Source organism: Emiliania huxleyi (genome assembly GCF_000372725.1).
Source record: "Emiliania huxleyi CCMP1516 unplaced genomic scaffold EMIHUscaffold_338, whole genome shotgun sequence".
NCBI classification, from domain to species: Eukaryota; Haptophyta; order Isochrysidales; family Noelaerhabdaceae; genus Emiliania; species Emiliania huxleyi.
The window spans coordinates 44,464-55,159 of record NW_005199460.1 but is presented as its reverse complement, the minus strand read 5'-3'; the positions used below and the strand labels follow the sequence as shown (position 1 = coordinate 55,159).

Below are 10,696 nucleotides of genomic sequence, written 5' to 3'. Positions count from 1 at the left end.
TCGGATTTTGGCTATTTGCTCGTGTGGGGGTATATTGCAGATTTGTCAAAACGCGGTATGGGTGGACGCGAGACAGACAAAGTGAGAAGAGGACGGCACGCGCGAGTGACGCACAGACACACAAAACTCACAAGACACTCAGCCAGCCGGGCTGCCACACATCCCGATGTGTTCGCACCGCAAGAGGTGAACAATCGAAAAAGTTGCCCAAACCGGGCGGCCCAAAATCACAGTGTTTCTCTTCCTTCGCCGTGCCCGGTCGTGCAGCCCGCGCGCTCCTCGGGCGGGTTTCGGACACCATCTCCCATGTCCGGCTCGTCGCTCGGCCTCCTGGCTCTCGCCGCTGCCATGGTCCTCGGCCTCACGGCGCTTGCGTTTGCCGGCGGCGGCGCCGCGGGCGAGGCCTCCGACGCGGAGCTCGACCATCTCCGGCTCGCAAACACGGTGCTGCAGCAGCGGCTGCACGGCTACGAGCAGCTGCACGCCAAAATGGAAGCAAAGCTCGCATCGTGCACGAGCACGACTTCGCCGCTGTCGGCCGCGGCGGCTGCCGGCGCTCAGCCTGCAGACGCCAAGGCGCTTCTCGCCGCGCATGCGCACTGGGATTGGAGGAGCGTCGCGCGCGACCTGCTGCAGCCGTGGCCGAGCGTGACGCAGGAGAACCTCGCCTCGGCGGTCGCCGCGTGCAACGGCTCCGCCATGTACTGCGCCCGGCTGCAGGTCCACGACGGCCGCCTCTACGTCACCGACTATGCCGCAATCTTCTTTGACCGCCACTACGCGCCCGCGCGCATCATGCCGCTGCTCGCCACGCTGCGGCGCCACCCGGCGCTTGCTTCTTAGACGCTTCCGAGACCGCTGCCGAGACAAAGCCGCGACACTGCCGAGACACCTCCGAGACACCTCCTAGACACGTCCTAGACACCTCCTAGACACCTCCTAGACACCTCCTAGACACCTCCTAGACACCTCCGAGACACCTCCGAGACACCTCCTAGACACGTCCTGGGACACGTCCCGGGACACCTCCGCGCGCCACCGCCAGGCGCTGCCCAACCTCGACGTCGTCGTCGCCGCCAACGACGAGCCGCGCGCGCGCGCCGAGCCCGGCGACTTGCGCGCGTGGCGCCGCACCTGCCGCCGCTGGGGCGCGAACGCCGCCCCGCCCGCAATCTTTTCGTCGACGGTCAACGCGGCGACGATGGACTTGCCGTGGCTCGACTTTGCGTGGTACTTTCCGCGCAGGCCACACGGCGGCCGGCACTCTCCTGGGCGTGTCCGGACGCGTCCTGACTCTGCGCGGGGTGTGCCTTCCGCACAGGCCGCACAAGCTGCGCACGCCGCCGTGGTCCGTGCTCCACCCGCAGCTAGTCGAGGCGGGCGGCAAGGCGCGCTGGGGGGGACACGCATCTAGACCGCCCGAGATCGAGCCGAGATCGAGCCGAGATCGAGCCGAGATCGAGCCGAGATCGAGCCGAGATCGAGCCGCCCTCAGGTTCGGTGGGAGGACAAGCTCGAGATAGCGATGCACACGGGCAACGTCGGCTCGGGCTGGCGCAAGGCACTCGCGGCGGTGGCGGAGCGAGCGCCTCGCGAGGTGTTTGTGAATGAGCTCTTCATCGGCGATCACGGCGAGATGACGCCGAGACCACAGCCGAGATGCGGCCGAGATGCAGCTCCTCATTTCGGCGACCTCGGCACGGTGTTGTGAGCAGGCAAGATCACGCAGACGTGCAAGGAGATGAAGCTGCACGCGACGGGCGGCTACCAAAAGCACAAGTGCTTTATGCGCTTCGAGGACCAGTGCGGCTACAAGTACCTGCTCAACTCGGCGTCGATCGGCTACGCGAACAAGTTCAAGTCGCTGCTCCTCTGCGGCTCGGTCGTGCTATACGTCCGCGAGGGGATGCGCCACAAGGAGTTTTACGAGTACGGCCTGCTGCCGGGCGTGCACTACCACGCGGTCGACACGGCGGCCGAAGTGCCCGCCGCCGTCAAGTGGCTGCGCGCCAACGACGAGTACGCGCGCGCCGTGGCGGAGGCGGGTCGCGCGCGCATGGCGTCGCTGGACGAGGCGGCGGTGACGGGCTTCATGGCGGAGCTGCTCACGCAGTACTCGAAGCGGCAGTCGTTCCGCGTGGCGCCGCAGCCGGGCGCAGTGCGGATCGACTGCGAGGACGACCTCTGGCGGCACTACGCGCTCTCGCACGGCTGGCTGAGCGGATACCTGACGCAGGACAACGCGAGCTGCCTCCACCCGCCGCGCGCCGGCGCCGTCCTCTCGCCGCCGGGGTGGGGGGGCGCCTACGCGGGCTCCAAGCCGCGCTGCTACGCGTCGCACGACCTCGGCCCGCAGGCGCAGCCGCACGCGTGCGACTTTGCGAAGCCTTTCTCGACCGCCGAGAGCTGGGAGCCCGACGGCGCATGGCCAAAGCCCCACCCCCGGGCGCGGCGCGAGTGGACATAAGTCTTGACTTTCATAAGTCGTCTTTTCCGAATCCGTGCTGAGTACGTGGAATGTGGAATTCGCGTGCCCGTTTATCGTCACACCACATCATCGATCACATTTTTCACCACATCTATCACAGACAACCTTGAGTTAAGCACATTGCTCATTGGTCATTGCACTATCCACTGACCACTGAACAAGCCTGCTGAAAGCTGTGCTCACAGGGTGTGGTTGAGGCCAGAGCTATCTCAGCTGTGTGTCCCACGCCACCTGCCTCCGAGGGCTCAAGTCCTCTCCATCTCTGCCATCCGCTGCATCAGCCTCTCCTGCGCGAGCCTCTCGGCCAATCTCTCGTCGAGCTCGAGCTCTCTTTCGGGCAGCCGCGACCCCGACCCCGACCCCGACCCCGAAGCCTATAGCACACTGCACTGTCCGGGTCAGGCCGGTGACCTGGCATGGTTGCGCCAATTGATTCATTCACCACTGCACCTCTGTCGGTGCTGACTCCTGGGGAGGGCGTCGGGCTTGCGACGTCGCGCGCTGCTGCGGAGATGGTGCCGCGTTCAGAGGCTGCTGTCCTGCACCAGTCGTATTCCTACCGTGCGGCGGCGGCAGCGACCTGCCGTTACTCGTCGCCGCCCCGGAGCCGGAGGCTGCGGACAGGGCGGCTGGCGCGGCATGTAGCGGTCGCCTCTGCGACGTAGCGAGCACGCACTGCTGCCTCATCGCCGACTCCCTCGCCTTGTCCGCCTTGCTCCGCGCAATCATCGTCTCGAGGGTGTGCACCCGCTCCTCCGCCTAGGGTGTGTTTCCACTCTAGCATCACGCACGACTGTCAGCGTTGCGTGTGATGTGCACGTACACGGTGGAAAGAACTTCTCCATCTAGCCTCCTCCGCCTCGCGCCGACGGCGCTCACTCGCCTCGAGTGCAGCCTTGAGCCGCCTCCGCTCCAGATCCAACCCCTCTAGGCCCAGGCTGGCGCCGCGTCGCTCCAGTGCGTCCCGTACCGCAAAGGCCTTCTCCACACGCACCTTTGTTCACGTGACTCGGATTAACTTGGAAAGATCTCGGTACGTCTCCGGTCACATCTCTGTCACCACGCATTCCTGCCGCTCGCGTAGCTCGGCGGTCCGTCGCGTCAATTCGATGCCCGCCTCGAGACGTGCTCCCTGAAGGGAGCACGGGAGAAAAGGGCCGGGTTGACAGCGTGTGTGTGAAAGAGAGCGTCTTATTGGTGGTCATCACCCGCTCGGAGAGCTCCTCGCGCGCGGCGTGCTCTACTCGCTCTGCGAGGGTGGAGAGCGAGTCGTGGAGGAGGCTCTCGATGCCTCGCCACGCGGTGCCGAGCAGGTCCGCCACCGATGCCTCGAGCGCATCGCGCCGCGCCTCAGTCGCAGCCAGCAACGCTGGCGAGCGCTCAAAGTAGGAGGACGAGCGCAGCAGCATGACTGCATCCTCCTCATCGAGGGCACGCCCTAGTCGCTGAGTGAGGTCGCACCGGCACTGGTCGAGGACCACACATGTGCTGTGGCGGGCAGCTGACACGAGAGCGTCGCGGTCCCAGGCCGCCCCGCGGGAGGCGCCGCTCGAGAGGCGCGCGGGCATCACCCACCCACCCAGGGGCTTGGCTGTGTGCGCGAGTCCCACGCGAGTTCGTTTCGCGGCGAACGTCTTCTTCTCTCCCCGACCTCGGAGCGTATCATATGATCCTCATCCTGTGGGCGGTGGCAGTGCCACCCAGGAGTGATCGGTCGGTCACGAGTTGGAAGACCGCGAGTCGAAGGGTGTGAGTCTCGCACTCCGGCGCGTGTGGAATCTGCGGTGGAGTGCGCGAGCCGCGAGCAAGCAGCCTCGAGCAAGCAGCCCATTTTGCTCTGCGTGGCTGTTCGGACGCGGTGGATGCTCGAGGTGGCCTAGGCGAGGTGGACGGCCGGTAGGCGCCCGCAAAAAATCACGCAAAACACACAGACCGCTGACGCGGCGAACGGGCACAACCGCCAGGCGACACGGGCCCGAAAGCGAACGAAGCCCGCCCGCGCCCTGCGCGCCACCCAACCGATTCTGACTCCGACCCCAGGGGCTAGGCGGCCCGCCTGAAATCTAGCCGTGTGTGCTGGCGTCCGGTATCCGTGGCGCGAACCGTGATTGATGCGACTTTGCGTTGTCCGCACACCACAAGACCAGAGTGCAGAGACCACGCTCACATCGCCCAATGCGAATCGGATTCGATTCCTCCGGTCTCTGTTTGCCCATTCCGATTATTGGAGATAAATATCCCAGCCGTCCCGCATTTACTCGTCGCTTGCCTTGCGCGAAATCTTGGCTGCGGCACTGCATGTCGTCTAGTCTGACGGGGTCGGCTGCTTCACCTGCTTCTTGCGCTTGTCTTCAGCGAGTTTGAGATATCCGTTGAAAAAGTGCGCGGCCTCGGTCGCGTCGCCGTTCGTACGATAGGCCATATCTTCGTACTGGCGAATCGCGTTCTCCATGTCGCGCAGCTCCGCGCCCTCGAGCTCCTCGCAAATATCGTCCCAGCCGATACCGCGCATGTCCATGGGGTCGAAATAGTTGTCGTCGTCGGCATCGTACATAGCCTTGCCCGCTGCGATCGCCTGCTTCGTAGATGTAATCGGCATGGTGATGGTGTGCTGCTGTGCTGCAGGTCGCTTCAGCAGTCGGACTCCTCACATTCACACCTGTGTCTCTGTGAGCTTGTGTGTGTCTGTGTGTCGCTCGAGCGTGTCGTCGTCATCTGTCCCGCGTCCACCCATACCGCGTTGGTGTCCAGTCCGACCGAGCCTGACTGTTCTTCACTTCCTACATACATCACACCCGCGAGAGTTCGGGGAGAGAGAGAGAGAGAGAGCCAGTGGCCCAGAACTCTTACTTGCTTAGAGTACTAGGGTTAGGTGCCTGGGTAGGCCCTCTGTCGCTGCTCCCCCGGACCCCGCCCCATGCAGCCGCCTCTTTTCATTGAAGTCCGGAGTGCATCGCGGCGGGCACTACAATAATGAAAAGAGGCGCTGATCGCGCAACGGAGAGAATCTGAGAGAAGAAGGACCGGTGCGATGTCAGCCGAGTACTACACGACGCCCCTCCCCACCGCGGTGCCCATGCGGACCGCCATTGCAAATCCGACTCGCGTCTCTACTCACATCATGGCCGGCGGCAACGACATGGGCAACGATGACTGGCAGCACCAGCTGATTGACTGCTGCTCCGACAAGGGCTGCTTCTCCGACAATTGCCTCTGCCTCCAAACCTTCTGTTGCGCGCCGTGCGCGTACGGACAGCTCGTCAACCGGATCAAGACAGGAGTCCCCGGCGACTTCTTTGGTGACTCCTCAGCGTGCGCCACCTTCACCGGCCTCTACTGCATTCCATATGTCGGCTGGATCGTGGCTGCGGCGCACAGCGCCCAGATCCGCAAAGAGATCCGCGCGGCGTACCGCCTCCCGGAGACACCGTGCGGTGACGTCTGGGTGCACACATGCTGCTTGTCCTTCGCGCTCTTTCAAGAGACCAAGGAGGTGATTGCCCGGCAGCGCCACCAAGGCGTCCCTGCAGGCGCTCGCTATGCTGCCCAGCCTGTGGCGCCGGTTCCCACCACGGGCGTTTCGATGGAGGAGAAGCTCGCGGCCGCCGAGTTCAAGGTTGCTGCTCTCGAGGCGCAGGTCCATGCTTCGCCTCGCCTAAGATGGAGCGTTCTTGATCGCTCTGCGCATCGGATGAGAGCAGGAAGCTGGAGGGGTTTGGCAGCCCCCCCCCCCCCCCTCGGGTGCCCCCCACTCTTGTTACGCCGTTCTAAACCATTCTGGCATGCTGGATAACTGCCTTGCGAGTCCGATTCCCCGGGCAGGTTGCCCTCCCCCTCCATGCCGCTCGTGTCTGAAGCCAGGCTCGCCAGGCGCACACGTTGTTGTGTGTGTATCGGTGGGTGCCGCGTTGCGTCGGCACACGCACACGGCACAAAACCAAATCTTGTGTGCCCACACCACCACACTGTGGGAGGCGCCCGAGCCACTCGGTTTTGCAGCGCAAAATTCTTTTCGAGGCACAGGTTGCTCGAACAGCCGGCGAGACCAGTCTCGAGCGCGGCGCGCCGGCTGACTGACCGCCTCCAGCTCCGATGATGGACAGCCTGTTTGAAGACGACGACGAGCCGGCGCCGGCGCCGAGCGAGCCCGCCCCGCCGCCGAGCGGCAGCGCGTTTGCGGCAACGAGTGCGACCAGCTACGGCAGCTGCGGCGGCGGCAGCAGCTTCAGCAGCTACAGCTACAGCAGACCGCTGCCCTCGGGTGCCGCCCCTGGCAGCGCCCTGGCATCGGACCTCGGTGCTATCGGACTCTACACACTCCCCGCCGACCGCCCCACCACCAGCGCGAGCCCCTCCAGTACCGCCGCCGCACCCAGCGCTGCCGCTGCCGCCGCGCCCAGCGGCGCTCATGCCGCAGCCGGCGGGACCGATTCTCCAACCGTGGCCGCGCCTGACGCGGAAGGCGCGCCGTGCTCCGACGCACCCCGCCATTCCCGCACGCCACGACTGTGCACCTTTCTCCCCACGCCCTCGCCCTCGCCCTCCCACGTGCCACCCTCCGGCACACCCAGGCGAGGAGGAGGAGGGGGGCGGGCTTGCGGCCATCCTCAGCCGGCTCAACCGGTCGACCGCCGGGAACCAGGACCAGCCGCAGCCCAAGCGCCCAAAGACTGCGCGCCGGCCACCCGCTGGCCCTTCCTCCTCCTCCTCTGGCGCCGGCACGAGCGGCGGCGGAGGAAGGGGCGGAGGACGGGGCGGCGGGAGAGGCGGAGGAAGGGGCGGCGGCAGGGGCGGCGGCGGCAGGGGCGGCGCTGGCACAAGCAGCGCAAAGCGCGTCAAGCGCGACCAAGGCGGCGGCAGTGGCGGCGGCGGTGACGGCGGCGGGGCTGCGGCGGGCAGCAGCAGTGGTGGCGCAGCTTTTGGCAGGGGTGGTGCAGCTGTTGGCGCGCCCTCGGACGACGTGCTGTGGGAGGTGGAGGGGGAGGAGGAGATGGAGGTGGAGGAGGGCGTTGAGGCGGGGGCGGCGGGGGACGACGCGGGTAGCGCGACGGACGACGACGACGAGGGCGCGTGCGACGGCTGGCCAAAGCACACGCTTGAAAAGGAGGGTCCCGCAAAGTGTGATTACTGAATCAGGCGCGTGCGACGGCTGGCCAAAGCTCACTTCGGACCCGATCGACCCGACTGCCGGCCCGATCGAGCTCGGCGCCAGGCCGCGTCCCGCGCAGCTGCCGGCCGGAAGGGAGTCGCTCTACCCTCCCCGCGCAGCAGTGCCGGCCGCTATCAACCGGCGCGCCTCACTCGACCCCAAGGGGGGGAGGGGGGTGGCGTGGGAGTGCGGCTGCATGAACCTCCCATGCACCTTCCGCTAGGCGGCTCCGGTCGTACCAAAGGACCGGCGTCGAGTTCCTGTGGAGGCAGTACGCGCGCGGGCGGGGAGGCATCCTCGGCGACGAGATGGGGCTCGGCAAGACGGTGCAGACGATCGCCTTTCTCGGTGCGTCAAGATGACCCGAGATGACCCGAGATTGAGAGATTCGGCGCAGCTCGCCTCTCTCGGCGCGTTGCTCGGCACGGCGGCGGCATTCTCAGATCGTCCGAGGTGATCCGAGATCGTTGGAGATTGCAGGCGCGGTCCTCGGCAAGACGGCGGCCGAGGAGGACCGGCAGAGGCGCTTCCCTCTGCCCGAGGACGACCACCGCGAGGCGAGCCGAGAGGAGCCGAGAGGAGCCGAGAGAAGCCCAGAGGAGCCGAGAGGAGCCGAGAGAGGCCGAGAGGGGCCGAGAGGGGCCGAGAGAGGCCGAGAGGGGCCGAGAGGAGCCGAGAGGAGCCGAGAGGGGCCGAGAGGAGCCGAGAGAGGCCGAGAGGGGCCGAGAGGGGCCGAGAGGGGCCGAGAGGAGCCGAGAGAGGCCGAGAGGGGCCGAGAGGGGCCGAGAGGGGCCGAGAGGGGCCGAGAGGAGCCGAGAGAAGCCCAGAGGAGCCGAGAGGAGCCGAGAGAGGCCGAGAGGGGCCGAGAGGGGCCGAGAGAGGCCGAGAGGGGCCGAGAGGGGCCGAGAGGAGCCGAGAGGAGCCGAGAGGGGCCGAGAGGAGCCGAGAGAGGCCGAGAGGGGCCGAGAGGGGCCGAGAGGAGCCGAGAGGAGCCGAGAGAGGCCGAGAGGGGCCGAGAGGGGCCGAGAGGGGCCGAGAGGGGCCGAGAGGAGCCGAGAGGGGCCGAGAGAGGCCGAGAGGGGCCGAGAGGGGCCGAGAGAGGCCGAGAGGAGCCGAGAGGGGCCGAGAGGAGCCGAGAGGAGCCGAGAGGAGCCGAGAGGAGCCGGGAGAAGCCGAGAGGGGCCGAGAGGGGCCGGGAGGGGAATCAGCGAGAGGGGGGATGAGCAGGTGCTCGTCGTCGTCCCGATGTCGACGCTGGGCAACTGGAAGCGCGAGTTCCGCACCTGGGGCTGCTTCCGGCTGGCGGTCTGCCACGGGGCGGAGAAGGAGGCGGCGCTGCGCGCGCTGGCGAGCCGCGAGTGCGAGGTTGTGCTCACGACGTACGAGACGGTGGTCAACTGCCAGAGAGACCTCGCGGGCCACCCGTGGGAGGCGACGGTGTGGGACGAGGCGCACAAGCTCAAGAACCCTAAGGCCAAGGTGACGGAGAGCGCGCAGCGGGTGGCGTGCCCCTCGCGCTTCGCGCTGACGGGCGCGAGACTAGCAGCCGAGACTAGCCGAGGCTAGCCGAGGCTAGCCGAGACTAGCCGAGGCTAGCCGAGACTAGCCGAGGCTAGCCGAGATCGTTGCCGTCCGCCGGCGTCGCCGCCAGCGGGGGCTCTCTTTTCCTCGCCCACCCTCCTGGTGCGGCGAGCAGGCACGCCGATGTCCAACAACCACATGGAGCTGTGGGCGCTGCTCGATTTTGTGTCCAAGTCGCACGTCGGCGACAAGAAGGACTTCAAGCAGTACTACGAGAAGGCGCTCAAGGCGGGCATGAAGATGGACGCGTCGCAGCACGAGCTGCGCCAGCGCATCCTGCGGCAGGCGGACCTGCGCCGGCTGATTGACGAGTGGATGCTGCAGCGCACCAAGGAGGCGCTCTCTCGAGAGGCGGGAGAAGAGAGGCGGGAGGCGGGAGAAGAGGGGCGGGAGAAGAGAGGCGGGAGGCGGGAGAAGAGGGGCGGGAGAAGAGAGGCGGGAGGCGGGAGAAGAGGGGCGGGAGAAGAGGGGCGGGAGAAGAGAGGCGGGAGAAGGGAGGCGGGAGAAGGGAGAAGGGAGAAGGGAGAAGGGAGGCGGGAGAAGACGGCGCGCCGAGACGGAGCGAGAGGAGACGAGGTGACCCGCGGCCCCCCCGAGGCCAGGTGCTCTCGGGCGAGATGCCGAAGAAGACGGACAACATCGTGTTTTGCAAGCTCGCCGACGCGCAGCGCGAGGCGAGCCTCGGCCGAGATGAGCCGAGATCAGCCGGGATCAGCCGAGATCACCCGGGATCACCCGAGAGATCAGGTGTACGCGCGCGTGCTCGACTCGCCCGACTACGTCGCCCTCCGCAACATGCACGAGAGGCCCTGCTACATGTGCGGGAACGAGGACGAGTGCTACTCGAAGTGCTGCAAGCTCGACATGGACGGCGTGCTCGCGCGGCACCACCACCCCGACGGCGAGGCGTGCAAGTGGTGCCCGAGCTGCATCGGCATGCCGGCGATGTCCTTCCTGCTCAAGGTGTGCAACCACCTCGAGATGCTCAAGCCCGACCCCGACGAGCCGATGAAGCCCGGGCAGCGCGCGAAGCAGCAGGACTTTGCGGAGATGGCGCTCGGCGCGGGCGCGACGACGCGCGACAACACCTTCCTCTCGCGCGGCAGCGTCGACAAGTGCGGCAAGATGCGCGCGCTCAGAGGGCTGCTGAGCACGTGGCGGCTGCGGAGTGCAAAGGTGCTCCTCTTCTCGTACTCGACTGTCATGCTCGACATCCTCGAGGACAGCGCCTCGCGGGCGGGGGGCGGACATGTCCGGGACACGTCCGTGACATGTCCGAGACATGTCCACAGGACATGGTCGCGCGGGCGGGCTACAACTACCGCCGCCTCGACGGCAAGACCTCCGCAAAGAAGCGCGCACGCGGCTCGTGGGGCGAGCGCGTCCCAGTCTCGGCGCATCTCGGCGAATCTCGGCGCGTCTCGGTAGGCGCACGCAGCTCGTCGACGAGTTCAACACCCAGGAGTCCATCTTCGTCT

The 10,696-nt window shown here is 66.8% G+C and overlaps 4 protein-coding genes across 4 annotated transcripts; 3 read left to right on the top strand and 1 right to left on the bottom strand.

Annotated features, from left to right (window-relative positions):
• Positions 1 to 306: 306 nt before the first annotated feature.
• On the top strand, positions 307 to 2,467 carry EMIHUDRAFT_241653 (hypothetical protein; the record flags this gene model as incomplete). Its single annotated transcript, XM_005773475.1, has 7 exons — positions 307 to 351; positions 418 to 720; positions 1,046 to 1,230; positions 1,322 to 1,352; positions 1,508 to 1,597; positions 1,739 to 2,158; positions 2,357 to 2,467. 7 exons carry the CDS (start codon positions 307 to 309, stop codon positions 2,465 to 2,467), a joined length of 1,185 nt encoding a protein of 394 aa, XP_005773532.1.
• A 1,066-nt stretch (positions 2,468 to 3,533) lies between these two features.
• On the bottom strand, positions 3,534 to 4,056 carry EMIHUDRAFT_241652 (hypothetical protein; the record flags this gene model as incomplete). The annotated part of the gene is made up of 2 exons (XM_005773474.1): positions 3,534 to 3,620; positions 3,697 to 4,056. 2 exons carry the CDS (start codon positions 4,054 to 4,056, stop codon positions 3,534 to 3,536), a joined length of 447 nt encoding a protein of 148 aa, XP_005773531.1.
• Positions 4,057 to 5,519: 1,463 nt separating this feature from the next.
• Positions 5,520 to 6,147, top strand: EMIHUDRAFT_241650 (hypothetical protein; the record flags this gene model as incomplete). The annotated part of the gene is made up of 3 exons (XM_005773473.1): positions 5,520 to 5,933; positions 6,007 to 6,050; positions 6,126 to 6,147. The coding sequence occupies 3 exons, from the start codon at positions 5,520 to 5,522 to the stop codon at positions 6,145 to 6,147; spliced, it is 480 nt and encodes a 159-aa protein (XP_005773530.1).
• Positions 6,148 to 7,897: 1,750 nt separating this feature from the next.
• Positions 7,898 to 9,203, top strand: EMIHUDRAFT_75052 (hypothetical protein; the record flags this gene model as incomplete). The annotated part of the gene is made up of 2 exons (XM_005773472.1): positions 7,898 to 7,985; positions 8,827 to 9,203. Coding segments are annotated over 2 exons (465 nt in total), but the record flags the coding sequence as incomplete, so codon positions are not given.
• Positions 9,204 to 10,696: the final 1,493 nt, after the last annotated feature.